Source organism: Sarcophilus harrisii, chromosome 2 (assembly GCF_902635505.1).
Source record: "Sarcophilus harrisii chromosome 2, mSarHar1.11, whole genome shotgun sequence".
Classification (NCBI taxonomy): Eukaryota; Metazoa; Chordata; class Mammalia; order Dasyuromorphia; family Dasyuridae; genus Sarcophilus; species Sarcophilus harrisii.
In genome coordinates, this window is record NC_045427.1 from 139,294,744 (window position 1) to 139,315,460 (window position 20,717).

Consider the following 20,717-nt stretch of genomic DNA (forward strand, 5'->3'; position numbering starts at 1 on the left):
GTATAGAAGAGGTAACCAATTTGTGCTGGTAAATGTTTAATGACCAACTGGTTCTCAGGGGGAGAAAGTGTCAGTTTAATCACTATCGTTAATATTTTCTCCATTACTTAAATCAACAGAACAATATATCAAACCCTGATTTATAGCATTTGCCAATTTCTAAGTCGTAAATGGTCACACTGAAAATTTTACAACCTGCTCATTTGCCAGAGGTATAAATGCTGGTTGCACTGGAAGTTTAATAACTTGATCATTTGCTAGAGATGTAAGTGCTTACATTGACGATTTAATAAACTGCTTGGGCAGGTAAGGGCTGGCTCCAGGACACACCTGGTTGGCATAATGTGTGGAAGGCAGAGAAGAATCCCAAATCATTGGGATTCTGCCCAACAGAATAACAAGATTCAATCAAAAACGTAGCAAAGACTCTATAGAATAAGAACATCACTACTAAGATGGGCATGCTAATTGCATGAAGGAGCCAAGAAAACATGCCATTTTAAAATTAAAATATTTGTTCTTTGTGTATTTTCTTTGTTCCTTTAGTTTAAACTTAGTTTTTGTTCTCTCTCTCTCTCTGTGTGTGTGTGTGTGTGTATCTGTGCATGTACAGAGACATACACATTTCATGTCAAACCATTCAAAGCTTAACAGGGAGCCTGGGCCAGGAGTGGACTTAAAAACTTTTGAAGAATATTTATCATGAAATAAGATGTCATTAAGTCTTGTGGTATGGCTGAAAAAGAATGACCCATATTGTAAAAAACTTGCCTGTCACATTACATTCACGTACTTATACACTTCATTGGGAGGCTTCATTGGGAGAAAGAGAAGGTTGAAGCTCATCTGTCAAAATCTGGTCCCAGGTGCAGAGAGCAAGGTTCAGACAGGGACAGGGAAGTCTAATAGTGTGAGTGATGGAGGAAGCATGACAGCTTTGAAAAACTTGCTGCTGCTTCTGGCCTTGGGTCACATTGGACACATATTGTTCTCACTAGGTTTTTGTTTATTTTTTTTACTGCTAAAGTTTTCCTCTAGAAATGAGGGAGAACAAAAATGGTTTATAGGGAGACTGTTGCCCAAGTTAAGTAAGAAGATAATCGGATAAATTTGAATCACCTAGATCAGAGGAACTGTTTAGACCAGCAGATATGATTGGTATCAGGAATATCTGAATGAACATGGAGGATAGAAGAGATACTGTGGCACTAGGGAAGGGTAGAATGTCCTGATTTTCAAAAAGGGAAGAATGCAAACACTAAGTCAGTAAGATTGATTTCTGTTTCTGGGGAGGATCAAATGCAAATCACTAAAGAGGTGGTTAGTGAATATCTAGAAAAGGAAGCAGCGATTACAAAAAGCTAGGATGGCTTCATGACAAATTAGCCTTAATGTTTTTTGGAGACTTTTTACACTAGTAAGCTCAGGAAAATCTTGTAGATAAAATTTATCCAGGAAACATTTAATAAAGAACTTCATGCTCTCCTTTTGGAAGAAATAAGAGTTATATTGATTTACATGATATTACATAATTAATTGGGTTTGGAACTAGTCAAATGTCCAGATTCTAAACAAGCAACCATTAATAATTTGGCAAGGTGGCTCTAGATCTTGCCAAGAATCTGTTTGGCTCTGTGCTGCCTGGCATTTTAATTTGTATGTTTCATTTATCTGCCCATCTCCCATTTATTTTGATCAGTGATAAAAGCATAGATGATTATTCTTGTCAAAAAACAAGGGACAGCCGACACAAGTAGATGACAGAATCAGGATCCCAAAATATCTTGATTGGCCAGAGCACACTGGGCTGAATCTAATAAAATGAAACCAATAGGGATAAGTGTAAAATCTTACATTTATGTTCAGAAATCATCTTCTAGCGAACTAGATGGAGGAGCTGTGGTAAGGAAGCAATTTGTGTGTGAAAGATCTGGAAGTGTGGATTGCAAACAGTGTGATGTAGCAGCTGAAAAACTATTGTGATCTTAGGCTGAGTAAAGAGAGTATTAACTTCCAGGAATGAGATAGAAGAGTTCATCTCTATTCTCCCTTGGTCAGACTACATCTGGAATATTTGTTTAGATTTAGGCATCATGCTGATGGACATGGATAGAATGGACACTGATAAACTGGAGGATTTTGAGACCATGTGATAAGAGAATCACTTGAAGAACTTGGGAGTGAGAAGTGTATTCTGTCCTGTAGAAGAGAGATTATACTTTTTCTGTTTAATCCTTGAGGTGGAACCAGGAATAATGTATGGAAGGTGCCAAAGAATCAGATTTAGACTTGATATCAGCACCAAAAATTCCTGAAAATTAGTGTTGTCTGGATTTGGTAGGGGCTCTCAGGAGGCAGTGGATTTCCCTTCATTATTGTTGCATTGTTTCAGTCGTGTCCTATTCTTCGTAATCCTATTTGGAATTTTCTTGGCAGAGATACTGGAATGGTTTGCCATTTCCTCTGCAGCTTATTTTACAAATGAGGAAATAGGGAAACAGAGTTAAGTGACCTACCCAGGCTCACATAGATAGTATGTATCTAAGGCTAGATTTGAACTCAGGAAGATGACACTTTCCACTGTGTTACTTAGTTGCCCTCGATGGTAGGTTTTCAAATATTGGACTACTACTTGCTTGTCATATAATGGCGATTATTCTTTTTCTTGTATAGTTCTTGGAGACTTATAAGTTAAAACTTACAAGGAGCCCATTAAAAGAAGGTACAAATAAAACAGTTGTCATTAGTTTTGGAAAAAAAGCTTTTGGAAAGTTTTTACAAAAATGATCAATAAATTAGTTTTCTCTATGATAACTGAACTGACGTGAGTTAGGTATATTGTATTCTTTGATTTATATTTAAAGAAGCTAGGATATTAGGAGGATGAAAAATGGAACAGCATGTTTATTATGGTCATAAATTTTGAGTTTCTTCTGAATGCTTTTGAGCAGGGCTTCTTAAACTTTTCCCACTCATGACCTCTTTTTGCCTGAGAAATTTTTACTTGTCTCTAAATATATAGGTATATAAAATAGGTATACAAATCAAATATTTGCTGCTAATAAAAATAATTACACAATTCTCATATTCAGACCCTATATGGGATTGCAAACCACAGTTTAAGAAGCTGACTTTATTAGGACAAAGAAAAACACATCTTTATTTTTCAAATCTAAGAAATACATGAAAGGCTCAAATCCTTTCTTGGAACTTTAGACCCTAATGCCCTTTTGGTTTCTGGACATAGTTTCAATTATTTCTCTTCTCATTTTTCTTTTCAGTACAGGAGGCAGAATGGCAAGTGTATTGTCACGGCGCCTTGGCAAGCGATCCCTCTTGGGAGCCCGAGTATCTGTCCCCAATGCTTCTGGAGAGGGCTTAGCAGCAGCAGTACAACCCTCGGGTTCCCATGCTGAGCTGGTTGGGGTGGTTGCCCCCCAACCCTTCCCTGCCTACAAGGACAACCACTGCCAGGAACATTCTAAGGAGATCCTCATGGCTCCTGGTGTTCCAGGTCTACAGCAAGTGGTATTTCAGCCAGGGCAAAAGGTAAGTCAGGGAACAGTATGGGTGGAAGTGTGTTTCTATCTCCTTAGGCTTGGAGTTGGAATGCTCAGAATCTTTACTCTCAGTTTGGGGATGAGATTGGATACAGCGAGAGGAGTCATGGATGCTGTTTTTCCTCTCAAACCACTCATTTCTGATCTCTCCTATATTTGTCATAAGAGAAGCATACTTTCTTTACTGTATACAGTGATCTTTTGATTCTGCTTACTTCACTATGTATCAGTTCATATATGTTTTCCCAAGTTTTTCTGAAACCACCCCCTCATCATTTCTTATAGAACAATAATATTCCACCACAAATATATACTACCCCTTGTTCAGACATTCCCCAATTGATGGCATCTCCTCAATTTCCAATTCTTTGCTACCACAAAAAGAGCTACTACAAATATTTTTGTACATATGGATCCTTTTCCTTTTTTGTTTTTGATTCTCTTTGGGATATAGACTTAGTAGTGGTATTGTTGGTCAAAGGATATGCTTAATTTGATAGTACTTTGGACCTAGTTAATAATTGTTCTCCAGAATAATTGAATCATTTCATAACTCTGCCAACAGTTCATTACTGTACCTATTTTCTTGTATCCTCTAAGAGAGAAATTTTAGGACTTAAGTCTGGATATTTGTACTACAGACCTTCTGCTGCCTGTGGGTACACCATATTACAATCCATCATACCTCCTGCCTCTCTGTTGAATGAAGTGCTTCCAAAGTCCACTGAACTGAGTTATTGGTATGTCTTAGACTGTCCCAGAGTCTTCCCAGATACTAATGAAGTGAATGCTATTTGTCTTAAATATTTGCAAAGACTAGATGGCATATACATTGGTATAGGAGCCAGCAAACCTTTAAAAATTAGATACCAATGTTTTCTTTAATGCTGTTTTTTTCTCACTGGAATGTGTACCAAGTGAACTTTTAACATTAGGGGTAAGAGGAATACTGACTCATTGTGGATAGTTAGCTGTAGGCTGTTTATGGAAGATACAAAGAATCTAGGTGCTGTGAAGCTGTGATGGCGGTGAATGACAGCCATTGTTTTGTGTTAAGGATCCTCATGATATAGATTACAAAACCCAACTTTAGTTTATAAAGTCTCTCTTTGACCATGCCTTGGAGGCTTTGGGTACATGTAGAAACTTCTGCTTCCTTTCCTATGTTATGACTTTTCCTTCCTCTTCTTTCCTATTATGGGTAGGGTTGGATGTGGTGGAAGTTTTTTATGTTAATGAATCTTGAGATAAGTGATTGGCTGCCTTCTTTCTTTTGTGCTGTCAGAGCGCTTGGATCCTCCAATGCTGTGTACTCTTTTTTGGGAAGTGGGGAAGGGAAGAGCAAATGACCCTTTAGAATCAAGGAGCCATTTGGTCTTGAAGTTTGTTTGTTTTAAAGAGGTACTTTGGGATCAATCTCTGGTCATTCAGGAATCACGGACAGCAGCAGGTGAGATTCAAGGGCTGAATGAGATTAGCAATATAGACTAGAGGTTAGGTTCCCCTGTCCCCCAGGAGCAGACCTAGAGTAGAGATCAAAGGCCATTTGTTAAGTCAGAACCAAGTATATCATCTCAGCCTGGGAATGTTGTCAGATATTAGAGAGAGTGTGTTGTGTAACGGACAGAGTATTGGTTCAGGAGTGTGGGTCAGACAGCATTCAGATTCCACCTCTGACAGTAACAACTGCCTTAACTAAAGGCTTAATTTTCATGAGTCTACATTTCCCGTAAAATGGAGATAATTCCTCTACTGATTACTGCCTTAACTAAGGGCTTCATTTTCATTAGTCTCCATTTCCCTCTGTAAAATGGAGATAATTTCTATACTGATTACCTCACAAGTTCTTAGGAGTATCAGGTGGAATTAATACTTACAGAGTGATTTGTGAAGTTTAAAAATGCTGGGAAGATGTCTCCATTCAATCCTCTCTCTGTCATCTAAAGGGAGAGTTGGTAGGCTATAGGTATGGAATAACATGACTTATTTATGTTTCTTATTTATGTTATCTTATGTTTCTTATGTTATCTTATGTTTCTATCTTATGTTCTTTTGAAGAAGAATTCTATTAGGTACAAGAAGGAAGGCCAGAAAAGTTGTTGGGAACTGACAAGGAGGCGTTATTGTTGTTGTTTTTCTTAAAGAGCATCAATAAAATACTTATGTTTTTGTAAAGAACCCTTATTAGGGAGCCATCTCTTTGCCTTGACTTAGAACTTTTATGTGGTTTTTCTTGAGACAAGGAGAAATGCAGGGTGTTTAGTGTGGGCCCTGGCTAAGGGGAAAGGTGTGAGCATGGGGAGGCAGCAGGTGAGTCTGGACACCTGAACTTGAGGGGGTATTAGAATCCCAGGAGGAAATCTACAGGACTGACGGTGGGCTTCCCTTGTTCTCTCTCCCAGGTCTGCGTGTGGCATGAGGGCCAGGAGTGTATGGGATTAGTGGAGCAGCACAGCTGGGCAGAGGATAAGGTGACTGTTCTGCTGCTGGACCAGAAATTGCAAATCTGCTGCAAATCGGAGGAGGTGTGGCTGCCAGAGCTGAAGGGATCTGGGCCGCCCCCAGCCATGGAACAGACAGCTCCTACTACAGTGTACAGATCTGTCTCTAGGAATATTGATGTCCCAAAAAGGTTTGTATGAGAAGGACCTCCATCCCTGCATGTGTGGGTAGCTGTGTATGTCACGGGGATGCTTAATGAAAAGAGTTTTGGTTAGGATGACAAAGATTTAAGGGGGTCCCTTTAGGCAACCCTTTGGCTGTGGGCTGTGTGCCCCAAGTTTTAGGGATGGGACCCTGGCTCGAGGCTCTCTCTCCCTCACCCAGATTTAATTTGAGGGAATTTTGATTTTGGGCTCTTTCTCTATCAGCTAATAATAATAACTAACAAGGATATATAACAAGTATATAGCCTTTAGATTTTCAAAGTGCTTTATGTATTTTATCTCACCAGAATCTCATAACTCTATGAAATAGGTAACTATTGTTATCCTCATTTTATAGCTGAGGAAAGTGAGACTGAAAGAACCTGAATGACTTGTTCAGGGTCCCTGAGCTGGTAAGTGTCTGCTGTGGCAGGATTTGAATTCAGGTCTTTCTCGCTCCAAGTCCAGTCTTTTGTTCCTAGTGATATATTGCTGCCCTGGGACATCACCTCACTATAAAGAGGGCTAAATAAGCAAGTGCTTTATCACAGCCTTCTCTGAGAGGAGGGCGACGTTCATCCTTCCTCTGGCTTCTTTCTTTGTCCTCCTCGCCTATATATTCCATTGGTTTTTTGTCTTAGTAGAAGGGAATTTGGTGATATGGATGACCCTAAGCATCATAGAATGGATACTTGGTTTTTTGCTTTAAGGCAGCTAAGTGTGCAGTAGGTAGAGTGTTGGGTCTGGAGAGGGGAAGCACTGAGTTCAAAGGCAACCTCAGACACTCAATAGCTATGTGACTCTGAGTAAATCACTCAACTCTGTTTGCTTCAGTTACCTCATCTATAAAATGAGCTGGAGAAGGAAATAGCAAATCACTGGAGTGATTTGCCAGGAAATGAATTGGGTCACAAAGAATTGGACATGACTGAAATAACTGAACAACAACTTAACTTTAGGTTCCGTGGTATAATTTTCTTCTCCCAGAACTCCAAAAGAGTTACCTTTTTAATTGCCACATACTATAGTATAAATTGATCTATCAAGGTTAAACAAATTAAGGAATCTTCCTCTCTTTGGGATGGATATATTGGGTAGATTGACAGCAGAGGCTTACATCCCTCTGTATTGTTAGCAATGGCTGGTTTGTAAGATGCAGTCTCATCACCTTGTTTTCCTCAGCTCTTAATATTCAGTTTATAATTTGGCATTAGGTGGTATTTGTGATGGTTTTATTGCCTGCTGCTTCATAGTCATAGTGGTGGCCAGATGGCTCAGTGGAGAGAGGGCCAGACCTGGAATCAGACCTGAATTCAAACCCAGTCTGAGACACTAGTTGTGTGACCCTCGGCAAGTTACCTCTGTTTGATTCAAGTTCCTCAATTGTAAAACTGGGTAAATAATAACCCTGTGAGAGCTAAATGAGATATTGTTCATAAAGCACTTTACCATAGGGTCTGGAGTAAGTGCTATATAGATGCTTATTCTCTTTTCCTCTAGTTTGTAACTTCTTTTCATCAAATTCACGAAAGGTGATGACTTCCTATGAAATTAAATATTTGAGGGATTTTCTCTAAGAAGCAATATGGTAGAAAGAGCACTGGCTCTGGGGATAGATGTCCTGAATTCAAATCCCAATTCTGACACTATCTACTTATATGACCTTCACCCCAAATCATTTAGTCTCTGCGGGCGTCAGTTTCCTCAAATGAAAAATGAGGGGATTGGATTAGATAACCTTCCCTTTCAGTTCTGAATCCAGGATTCTATTGTGCTAAGTGGCAGCTCAGTCTCTTGTTGCTTCAGATGCTATTAAAACAGTTTGATGTGCTTGGGTGTTAGCAAATAAAAGACATATTGTTTACTACTTTATATAACACATTCCTGTTACTTTTGCCTATCATTTAACCTTGTACACTGTTATTTATCATTCCTGGTGTGAGTGGAAGAGGAAAAACTTTGCTCGTAGTCTTTTCTAAAGCAAAATTTTACAAACCTTTTGACCAAGCAGCAGAAAATGATGTGATGTTTGGGGTTTAAATTTGGAGACAAATATTTTTGTGTTCAGATCTACAAAGCACTATATGTGGACTAATATTTAGTGGGTTTTTTGTTTTTGTCTAGAAATTTGTTGGGGATTCCCAATATGGAAATATTCATTCACCCATGTTGTCAGTTTGTGTATAACTTACAATTTCCTTGGGCATTGAGAGGTTATTTAAGCTATTATTGATCCAGAATTAGGTAGGATGTATTAGAAATAGGACTTGAATCCAGGGTTTCCTGGATTCTGAGGCTTATAGCTTCTCATTCAGTAGATATAAGTAAATGAATAAAGAAGCATTTAAGTGCTTAACTCTGCAAATCACTGTGCTCACTACTGGGGATATAAATGGAAAACTGAATTCATGTTCTAATAGAGAGTCTTAGGAGGCAGTGGTTCTTGGGGGGGAAGGGGAGGAGGAATAGTGTCAGGACAGATGGAATGCCTGGGAGTTTGGAAGATTCAGAAACAAAGCTGTGGTAAGATCCTGTGTTCCAGATGGCAAGTGATCTAGTTTGACTAGGGTGTAAAGAAGGGAGAAGATTAATATAGAAAATCATCTTTTTGAATGTCATTTTGATTAAGAAGATCATAGTCATTTCTGATATTGAACCATTTAATAGTGCCAAGGATTTAGGGGGTGAGAAAAACCTTTCTTTTTCAGGTTTTAAGTATCTGTGGTTTGGGGATTACCATGTTAGCTGAGGCATTTCTTAGGGTCTTGAAACATCTTTAATGGAGTTGCTTGCTCCCCTGCATGATGGTGGCAGGATCAAACTGGAAGTAAAGATAAGGCATACTGTTAGTCACAGGATTCTTGGGCATAAAATCCTAGGTGGTGTATCTGTGGGGGCCTGAGATGGGGTAGCATGGCTGGTAATCTGTTTTTCTTCCATGTCTTAATGAAAGAAAATTTTAAATTATGTAACAAGGTGTTAATGTTAGCTTCATACCATAAATTATTATTTTTTTGGTGGAATGAAATTGAGGTGGATCTCTTATCAAATATTGGAATTCTGGAATACTTTCCAGAAGTTTATTTCAAAATATGTCTCAACCTTTTCTTTTGGTAATTTCAAGTTTAACTCATAGATATAATTTTATTCTCAAAGAACTTATTATTTATTTATTATTGTTATTATTATTTTTGAAACAGTTTTGTAGAATTTTAAAGATTTTATCAGTATGGAGGAATTTGATCATTGAAATTTGGTTTAGGGAATTTTTATTTAAAGATCTTAAAATGTCTTTAGTTTGTGGGACTATTGTCTTAAGAAATAGGTCCTGTTGACATTCACAATTGATAATTTGATTGATTTCTTTGGAGGGATAAACCTAGTTTTTTTTAGTTATGTCCTTTTGTGTGGAAGTATGGAGCAAAACCTGCCCCTTCTCAAAAAGAGGTGGGAGAATGATTTGAATATTTAAAATTTTCTATAGGCTTCTTTGCCATCATCTTATATTTTTCATCATTTTTGTCTCTGAATAAATCAGTGTGTATCATATAATAGAAAGATTAGACTGGGATTCCACAAGACCTACATTCAGATTCTGCCTGTGACCTTTATTAAAATAATTATATGACCATGATCCATTCACTTTATCAGCCTAAGCCTCAATTTCAACATCTGTAAAATGGCAATAGTACCTGCAGTACTAGCCTCTTGAGGTTACCTTGTTGATTTAATGATAGTATGTGAGTTTATGGGCCTAGACTCCAGCAGGTCATTTGGGATTGGTTTGAAGTTTGCACTTGTCTACTTACACTAGCAATAAAACTCACAACATGAGTTGTGAAAAAGTTGTAAAAAGAAAGAAATCTGATCTGCGTGCTGTACATGTCTTGTGCAAAATATGTTATATGTTAGGGACAACCAGGAACCATTGGTGAACCTTAGTTTTCTCATGTGTAAAATGAGGAAACAATAGTGTCTACCTCCGAGGCTTGTTCTGAAATATTTATAAAGTGTATAGCACAGTGCCTGGCACAAAGTAGAAGCTTAATAAATAGTTGTTCCCTTCTCTCTTCTATCGATTTTGGTCTTGTTCCTCAAGTAACCACAAACATTGCAGAATGTATCCTAGAATTGTAGGATTGCAGTAAATCTCTAGAGTGGATAATACACATGCAAACAGTCGTCAGGAGGATTATGGAGCTCTTTGGGACCATCTTAATCTTTATTACCCTCCTTCCTCCTCTCTGTCTTTGAATTCAGGAAGTCAGATGCAGTGGAGATGGATGAGATGATGGCAGCCATGGTCCTGACTACATTGTCTTGCAGCCCAGTAGTGCAAAGTCCTCCTGGCATTGAGTGCAATTTACCTGGTGAGTCTTCCCACCAACCCCACCTCAGAAAAGGACTGATTGGGTATTTGGTTTGGAGGGGGCCCCTTAAATTTAACTTTTTTTTTTAGCCACCATATGCAAGGAACACTGGCCTGGACATCAGGATTCTTGAATTCTGTTTGCAGTCACATTCCACCTCATGCTTTTCTGAGTGATCCTGTGTTAGTTCCTCCCTTCTCTTTCCTCAGTTTGCTCACCTGGGGAGGAGGATCCTGGAGCATTTTGAAGATGAATGAGAGCACTGGACAGAGTCTCATTGGCCAGATGAGTAAGTTCTTCCATGGGAGTAAGTGAGGCACTTAAGGTGGGAAACTTGAAATAGGCCAGCAGAGGGATATTTGGTTTACTAGAAAAATAGTGTATGTGGCCTCCAAACATTCATATCCCTCTCCAAGTGTCTTAATTCAGTCTTGTAAACCAGGACATTCCTGCAGGGCCTAACCCCAAAAGAAATTAATTTAAGCCTGAAATCAGTCCAGGTATGGGCAAAAAAAAATTTAATAGAAAGTAAAAATATGACCTCATAGCAAATTGATTTGGTTCTTTTTCTGAATGCTTTTGGTACTATTTGAAACATGCCATTGCCATAACTATGGGGAATGGTTGGTGAATATTAGTAGTTTGATCAGATTTGTTGTGTGGGCCTGAAGGTTTTAAATTAAATTGTAAGGCTGGCCTGAAACTTACTCCCAGGGAACAACTTTATTTACTGGAACAGTCAGTCTAACTTAATTGCCAATTATTCTGAGTTTTGTGGGGCAACATGACATTTTTGGTAAGAAAAGTGACTGTATAAACTCCTTATATTTATATAATTGATTAACTTATCAGTTACTTAAAATAAGTCTGACATTCAGGTATTTTATTCTTTCTTAATATCAGGGAATAAATTGATGTACATAATTTAGTCAATAGAATGTCTTTTATTGGTTCTGTAAACACATCTTAACTACTTCAACAAGAGGAAGAATGTAGCCAAAGTTCTGCACTTGTAAGAATGGAGGATATGCATTCACATATGTATGCATATATGCTATAATATAGAAATAGAAAGAAAAATGTAGTAGATATTATGATATAAATATTATGTACTATTATCATATTATATAAATACAACATAAATATATAAATGATAACATAAGTATATACCATATATAACACATACATGTACATGTGTATGTGTAAGAATGTGTGTGTATTTTAAATGTATTTATTTTAAATGTGTTTTTCCCAGTGATGGTGGCAAAGCCCTAGAAGTATTTAGTACAAAACCCACAGGAAATTGGTACAAAGGGAAAGTAGATGGTTATAAAGACATCAAGTCCTATCAATTCGTTGTACTCTGCTTTTGTACTCCCAACTGGCCACGCTTCCAGTCACCATCTTATCTCTTTCTCTGAAATGTTTTCAGGTTCTCTTTAGGAATTAACTATTTTAAAATCAGAAAAGATAGCTGATTATCATTGAAATAAATGGGCAAATAGCATTCATTTGATGGCTAATTTTCCTGAAATGCATTTATTATATAAAGCAATATATAATCTGCCAATCTTCTAAAACTGGGTTCTATTTAAGAGTATTCTTTAAATTCTGAAAGTTATCCTTGGCTTTTTTCTTTAGGATTGCTTCGTGAGCATTGATTTTTGTATAGGGAAAGACGGTAAGGATTATTGTAGAGTTAGTGGCAATAGAAATTGTCTAGAAAACAATGTTCTATTATAGTCTGTTATAAGCACATAAAAGTAACACCCTTTTTTTTTTTTTTTAAACAGATTTTCAGTAGTTAGCACATAGCACTTTAATAAATGCTTATTTAAGGGCACATAGGCAGCACAGAAGATAGAGCAGCAGCCCTGGATTCAGGAGGACCAGAATTTAAATCTGTCTTCAGACACTTATTATCTGTGTGACCCTGGGCAAGTCACTTTACTCTGACTCAAAAAATAGGCTTATTTGTTCATTTACAGAGTTTTGATACTGTACTGATGATAAACAGAATATATACATGTTTAGTCCTGATTTTTAAAGAACCTGCTAAGGTGACATGACATGTATGTGTTATCTACCTAATATAAGCAGAAATTATTTTTTGGCTTTTAATTTTTCACCTGTTAAAAAAACACTTTATTTGCCCCCTTTAAAACTTCAAGTGTATACAGAGTTACTTCAGGTGTAGACGGTTGGGAAGAACAAGTATATGTGGAGGATTTGGGATCTTGACTTCCTTTTATTTTTATCCTTGATTCTTGAACCAGATCCCTTCTGTGTTTCCTAAATTTTGCCTGATGATCCCCATCGGGATTAAACTCTGTGCATGCTTCCTGATATTTGACTTAAACCAGGAATCAATATTTGAGCTGCTTTGGAACTCCTTTAATGCAGTGGGTTGTGCTAGTTTCAAGGTCTTAAAATTTGGAAACATGACTCATTTACTCAGCCTGTAATTTTCCTGCAAGGGGGTGGGATTTGAGGGAAGCCTTAAGTAGGAAACTATATTAGGTATATGGGACAAAAAAGTGGGATAAAGGCAGGAATGTGTTGCTACCATAAATGTCGTGACAGTGTGCTTTGAAACCCACTATGAGGAGGTCTGATGTAATTTTAATGGCAATGGAAGAGTTGATAAGAGGGCTTTCCTATTTTATCTTACAGAACATTGGGTAACTGTAAGATTCTTGTTTCCTGCCTTATTTGAAAAATAAGTCATTGTCTAAGCTTTTCACACCCATGATCTACTTATTGCCATGCTACAAGTTATCCTGAGCCAAGTATTTGAGAAAAATTGGACTTACCCCTCAACAAGAAACAGGCAGGAATGATTATAAAAACTGAAGGTGCAACATTGGCACTGCGTCTAAAGATTGGTGAATACCTGCATTCTCCCACTGTCTCTGAGTCGTAGAGAATGGATACAGAAAAGTTTTACAATCCAAAAACTTTCCCAGGGGAGATAATCTGAGATAGCATGGGGTAGTCTTCCCCTATGGTGCTGGTCTCCATCGTTTGCCCAATGTTACTATCTCCATGGGACATATCACTTTTTTCTTAATTTCTTGTCTCTTTCACATTACCTGACAGTTCTTTATTGTTAGTCCAGACTAAATCTAGAACAATAATAGTTTTCATTTTTACTTCATCTTTATTGTTACTTTCATCTCCCAGAATGGGAAGTCATTAATCTCCCAGATATTCCGCTTGAAGCACAATTCGATTTCCAGAAGATATTAGAGAGTTAAAGTCCTTTTTGGCTGCCATATGTTATCTCTTGGCCAAGTTCATAATCTGCATTAGGAAAGTGTCACTTATGTTTTCTGTGTCTGGACAATCCAACAATATTTTCCACACAATGTTATCATAGCAGTAGAGCTAGAAGGAACTGCAGAAGTCATTCTAGTTCAAACTCCAGATGAAGAAACGGGGTTCAGAGAGGTTGTGTTTTGCCTAAGGTCCCATAGATATTAAGCATCTAAAGTGAGACTAGAATCTGATTCTGGAGGGCAGTGTCCCTTCCACCCTGCCACAGTAGACCATCTAATGTCTCCGGTCACGCTTCCTTTCTCAGGTTTGTCTTACTTAGATACAATGCAACCTTATTCCTATATAAATACATATTTTAAACAAAATATATTCTCCACTTTACTTAATGTATTGCAGTCATGAGTCCTTTCCTATTATTTAATGATATCATGATTACCTTGTACTTCTATTTTTTGCTTTGTTGTCTAAACTTTGTATTAGCATGTACAAATCAGAGGTGATATCTATTTAGCCCAAGTAACTTCTTTGTGTTTTCACTTGGAAATTATTTGACTAAGTTGCTTTCTTCTTTATCACGTGTTTATAGTATTATTTGGAACAGTTTATTTAGGCATTTTTCTCCCTCTTTATGTTTCAAAGTTTACCTTAAAGTCATCTTGATCAAGTTACTAAATCTTTTGCTAAATATGTTATTCCCAGTATTGATGAACTATATTTCATTCTTTATCAGGAGCCATTATGGCATCCTAGGCCAAATATTCTTTGACACTATTTATGTAATCAGCTGTTCACTTCCCATATTATTCTTTCTTTCTCAAACCTTTGGCTTGAAAAAGTAAAAATAACACCTGCTTCCCTAAGTCTTTCTGATTCTTTATGTAGGACTTTGAAGGAAGCAGTCATTTATTAAATTCTTATTATTTTCCAAGCACAAACACAAACTAAAAAGAAAGTAACCAAAGGTCATTTTTATGCATTTTTTTTGATGATAATCAGTTTTTTCTTACATAAATTAGAGGAGGCAGGTAGTGTTTGGTGGATTTGAGAAATATTGGCAAGACCTCTGCCATATTTTGGATATGCACCCTGGGGAGACAATATACCTTGTCAGCCATGTTGGCTTTAGACACAGCTGCTTCTAAATGTCTTAGAGGTGGGTGCTCCATCTGTTTCTCCTGGGCGCCGTAACAAGATTTCTCCCCACTTACCAGTGGTTCTTCAGGTGCTATATCCTATAGGACAGAGCCTTTTCAGTTTGCTCATGAATACTTTTTCATAAGGACAGCTTCCATATCAACTGTAGAATTCTCTGGTGGACGGTTTATTTTTGTTTGTTTTCACATTCATGTCTTCTCCCTTAACCCTTCCTTTTTTGTTGATCAGAATCAGAACCCAGAATGGCACTTAACCTGGGTTACAACTTCTATCTTTGAAGAATCTTTAAAGCTGTCTTACTTTCACAATTTAAAGCCAGCCCTTAGAATATAAAATGAAGCTAAGTCAACGGCATTGTCTTATAACTGAGTTTGGACCTAAGATCTATTTACTCTCTCTTTTCCCTCTTTCCCTCCTCTGCCTATTTGTTTTTGGTGCCCTCCATTCTTTGATACCCATAGAACTTGGCTTGTATAGTAATAGCCAACTGTTAACTAATCAGCTGTTTGAGATTTTTCCTGAAGCCTCTCTGAAATTGCCTGTGTCTACTTTGCATGGATTTTGTATCTTCTTATATGTGTATGTAGTTTTTCCTTTAATAGGTTATAGTTGTTTAGGGACAGAGAGGACTTCATTTTTGCTTTGTGATCCTAGCCTCTGGCATATTGGTAGGCATTTAATAAATGCTTGTTGATTGATTGATATCTTTAAACTTTGAATTGTCCACTATCAAGTCTTCCATGTTGCTAGAAGTTTGCAAGAGTTCTTAACTTGGGGTCTGGGAATCTTTTTTTTCTTTATATATAAAATGGGAATAATAATGACAACAGAATTTGTCTCGTAGGGTTGTTGTGAGGATCAAATGAGATAATAAGTATGAAACACTGAAAAATTTAAAGCATTGTAGAAATGTTAGTAATTATTATTATTATGAATAATAAAAATAATGATATTCATCTTGACTGTGATAAGAATTTGAATTGCTTGTAAACCATTAGCCCTTGGTAAGATACCTTTATATTTTGAAAATATTTATGATCATTCTTTTCAAGAAACCCTGGTTGTAAACAAGATAACTTGATGTTTCCATCCTTTCTCAGATGGGAAAGATGTTTATGTAATGCTTTTCCCAGGTGTTATTGCTCTGTATTTTAATTCTCTGCTCTCATTCATCCTTATATTTACCCTTAGGGGCCTGTGAAGATCTCTTCCAGCTTTTTTGGGACTCAGAAAGATAGGTCACCTCCTAGAAGATCCAGTAAGCCAATATCATAAACAGGAATGAGATCTAGAAACCCAGATTTCCAGGCTAGAATTCACAGTCATTTTGTCTCTGTCACCCAGTGTTTGGGGCTTTATTGTTTGGGATAAATATGTACATGTGGAAAAGAGGAAGCTGTTTGCAGTTGGCATGGAGATATATGCCAAATCTCAGGTATTCTATGGGGTGACCATACCTAAAGCCCTTTGGGGCTCTAATCTTCTCTTTCTTTTCTGCTCAGCATCCCGAACAGCTTGTGACCCATGGAAGGAGAGTGGAGATGTGTCAGATAGTGGCAGCAGCACCACCAGTGGGCATTGGAGTGGGGGCAGTGGGATCTCCACTCCATCTCCTCCCCATCCTCAAGCGAGCCCCAAATATTCAAGCGAGGCCTTTGGCTCACCAAAAGCGGACAATGGCTTTGAGACAGACCCTGATCCTTTCCTGATGGATGAACCAGCCCCACGCAAGAGAAAGGTACTGGCGGGGGATTGTGTGTGTGTGTGTATGAGAGAGCGAAAGAGAGAGTTTAACTTTACAATTTTTATTTTTCATTTTTCTCTCCTGCTTCAGACTTTTTTTTAAAATTTATTTTTATTTTGGCAAGGCAATTGGAGTCAGACAACTAGTAAGTGTTAGGTGTCTGAGGCTGAATTTAAAATCAATTCCTTCTGACTCCAGAGCCAGTGCTCTCTTCTCTATGCCATCTAGCTGGCCCATTATAATTTTTTTTTTAATTTGAGTTCCAAATTCTCTCCTTCTCACCTTTCATTTTTCCCCAACCCATTGAGAAAGCAAGAAGTGTGTTATCAGTTACAGTTACACATATGAAATCACGCAAAACATTTTGTCCCCTTTTGCTTTAATGTCAAAGTTTCCTTAATCTTATAGCCTTCTTAGGACCTTCATTATCCTCTTCTCAGAGCTCTCATGTCCCTGTTGTATTTTTAGACTTCTGCTTTTAAAGGCAAAGGTGGATTGCTTTTTTGTTTTTTATTCCCAGTGTCTAGAAAGGAGCTGATGATTGATTTGTAGTTTTCACGCTAATCTCTGCATTATTGCTCATATCCCTACATAGAGATTTCTCATATTTATTTTTTCTCTTCGTACCAACCATCACACAAACCTCTAGGACATATCTGTCGCCCAGGGCCCAAGCTTTTCAGCAAGCAGACCCCAGTCTTGAAAATGGACGGGTGAAGCAGCATCTTGCCACACTGTCTCTTAGGTGGGAAAGTGAATATAAAGAAAAAGAAGTGTCCCCTAATGCCTAGGATTTCTTTTCTCTCCAGAACTCTGTGAAGGTGATGTATAAGTGTCTTTGGCCAAATTGTGGCAAAGTCCTGCGCTCCATTGTGGGTATCAAGAGGCATGTCAAGACCCTCCACCTGGGGTAAGTCAAGAGGCAGGTACAAGGTCTTACCTTAGGGCTCATCTTTCAGGTGTTCCTTCTCTTTCCTTGGAGTCCTTGTAGTTTTTTTATAGCCTTTAGCCCCAGGATGCTTTTGAGAAGTTGGCACCTCTGCCTTCTTTCTTGTTCCTAGCACATGCTCCTCCTGGTTTCTGGTGCCTCTTCTTAGAGACTATCAGAAACTATTTCCTTCATTCCCAATGGGGAAAAAAAAAGGAAATTTGCTGAATGAGTGTCTGTATTATTTGTGTTTCCAAGGGCCACCTATGGATATCTTTTCCTTTCCTTGCTGAATTAACTGTTATTTTAATGGTCCCAACTTTCTGAGTGGGGGAAGAGAGAGGAGTTGGTTGGATTTGATAGCTCCTAACACAAGCTAGTTAAGGCCCAGTAATTGGGTTCTTTGCTGGCTCTTTCTGAGGAAAACTGAGACTATTAATTTTTGACACTTTTAGACCAGGAGAAACTGCCTCCCTATAAAGCTGAGCCAGGTTCAGTAGAGCTTCTCATCATGGTGGAAACCCACTCACAATTCTTGAGGAAAGAAATACTGACTCAAGAAGAGGATTTCTTCTGAAGAAGAAATACTGACTCAGTGGCAGTTCTTTAACAGGGAGTCAGATGAAGGCTACAGTAAAGGAAGATTTTTGTATTTTTTAGTATCAGGGGAAACAGTTCTTAGATTATTCTATAAGTTCCTTGAGAGTAGGGGCTATTTTTACTTAGTTCAGCACCTGGCGTGCTTGCTGACTTGTTGAATAGTCTAAAATAATGGCATTAGGCTGAGAGAGAAGACTTCTGTTTTTCTTCTGGTTCTATCCCTGATTTGCTCTGTAACCTCCATGCAAATTACTTCCCATTCACACCTGAGTTCCCATGGTATTGTGGGATTAGGAAGTTGAAGGTGAAGATGGCTAGTTTCTTCCTAAGGGGGATCCTTCTGCCTTTGGAATCAGTCTAGAACTCATAGACATTCTTCATATTGCCAGTTTGGGATATTTCCCCCCTTCTCCTTGGAAGCCTATTGAGTTTCTCCTTTTACTTACTCCTCTGCCTCCATCTTCCTGGTAGACTACTTTGACTTTCCCAAAGTGTGGATGTCTGCTCTCTTAACTGAATCCTTATGAGACCTCCCTTTCCTTCTTCCAATAGGGACAGTGTGGACTCTGACCAGTGGAAACGGGAAGAGGATTTCTACTACACAGAGGTGCAGATGAAGGAGGAAGCTGCTGCTGTGGCGGTTGCGACTCCGACGGCTGAGACAGTTCCTGTCCAGAGTCTGACCAACCCACCCCTTGCCATCATACCACCGCCTCTGCCCCAGGCCGAGTCGCTAGTCCTGGAACACCCTGTCTTGGAACCTTACTTGCCCACTGGTGCTCTCAGCAAGTCAGCCCCTGGCTCTTTTTGGCACATTCAGGCTGACCATGCATACCAGGTATGGGGAAACATGGGCCCAGACTGATCTTGGGTTGCCTTGAGTGATCCTGGGCACACGTGGTAGTCATTGGCACCTGCAGACTTGATTAATATTTGGGTACTCTGATCTAGAATCTAAATGACTTAAGGTTTAACCCATTAATCAAGCTTCTAATCCTTTCTATAAATAATTCTCCAGAACAATTCAGTTTATTCTCAAGGGAACTAGATTGGACTGGCTCCCTGGGGAAAAGAAATTCCCTTACCACAGTAACACTCTATAATGCCAGTTCATTACCTGACTTGGAGAAAAGTTGTAGATTTTGTCTAAACAACCCCCTGCAAAACATGGGGAAAATATTCAGAGCAGAGATGGATGACCACATTAGTATTGTTTTGTTTGTCTCTTAGCTGTAGAGGTAGTACATCATGAGGAGACCACAGATTATGCTAGATTTCAAGAAAGGGAAAAAAAACTATTAGTTTATAAGAATATGTAAATACAAAGAAACAATCCATCTTTTACAAAGCTGCCAAATTGATAGTCCTAACAGAGTCATCTGACGGTGCTGTTACTTATTCTAATATCTTCAGTGACTCCGTCCCTATTGCTGTTATGAGAAAATACAAACTTTTCAGTCTGAAATTTAAAACTCTCCATAGTGGCTTCCTGCTTTCCCAGTTAACTTCAACTCTCCATGTCAGTGAAGCTGATCTGCTAACTCTTTCCTATCTGCAATCTTCCATCTTCTGCCTTGCTTATATTTGCCCAAGTGGTCCCTCATGTCTAGAATTCATTTCTTTCTTACATCTTCCAACTTACCTTCTTCCAAAGCCTAGGTCCTGACACCTCCCACAGGAGGCATTTCTTGAATTCTCCCTGTTATTAAGTCTCTTCCTCATGAAATTATTTTATAGTAATTTCTAAACATAATAGAATGTTAAGTCAAGGATATGGGAATTGTTTCTTTTTTGTCTTTGTACCCTTACAATGGCCTGATCTTAGTAAGAATTTTACTAAATGCTTGCATTTTTTAAATTAACTTTTAAAAAATGTCTTTTGTACATTAGTATAGTTTCCCTCAGGCTGCTTTTCCAAAAGAGCTATCCCATGTGGCAAATAGTATAAACACTCCTCCCCCCCAAAAAGAGGAAAAAACTGATGAACTGATCAATATATTTAGAAAGTCTGAAAATATGTGCAATGTAAAATACCAAAGATCTCTCACCTCTGCAAAGAGGTGGCGTGGAATTACCTTCTTATCCACACGTTTGTTTTTGATAATTTAGCAACATAATTAAAAAAATATTTTTAATAATAGCTTTTAATTTTAAAAATACATGCAAATATAGTTTTCAACATTCATCTTTGCAAAACCTTGTGTTCCGAATTTTTCTCTCTCCCTATACATTTCCTTTCCTAGATAGCAAGCAATCCAATATAGGATAAACAGCAACATTAATTTTTAATTATTTTGTAGTTTTTCTCATCTGCATTGCTATAGTTAATTCATATGTTGGTTCTCTTGGTTCTGCTAACTTCATTTTACATCAGTTCATGTAGATGTTTCCATGCTTCTCTGTATTTATCACATACATCATTTGTTACAGCATAGG

At 38.0% G+C, this 20,717-nt stretch overlaps 1 protein-coding gene across 6 annotated transcripts in view; it reads left to right on the top strand.

Moving 5' to 3' along the window:
- The window catches only part of ZNF395 (zinc finger protein 395), a 70,966-nt gene that overhangs the window by 42,219 nt on the left and 8,030 nt on the right, over positions 1-20,717 (top strand). For 3 of the 6 annotated variants that reach the window (XM_031950935.1, XM_031950936.1, XM_031950934.1), the window contains 6 exons: positions 3,282-3,549; positions 5,963-6,192; positions 10,466-10,575; positions 16,512-16,747; positions 17,563-17,663; positions 18,834-19,119. In XM_031950935.1, coding sequence (XP_031806795.1) covers positions 3,282-3,549; positions 5,963-6,192; positions 10,466-10,575; positions 16,512-16,747; positions 17,563-17,663; positions 18,834-19,119 — 1,231 coding nt within the window. Of the gene's footprint in view, positions 1-3,281; positions 3,550-4,020; positions 5,011-5,962; positions 6,193-10,465; positions 10,576-16,511; positions 16,748-17,562; positions 17,664-18,833; positions 19,120-20,717 lie in introns of those variants that run through there. The other 3 variants (XM_031950937.1, XM_031950938.1, XM_031950939.1) reach the window with 2 other exon arrangements.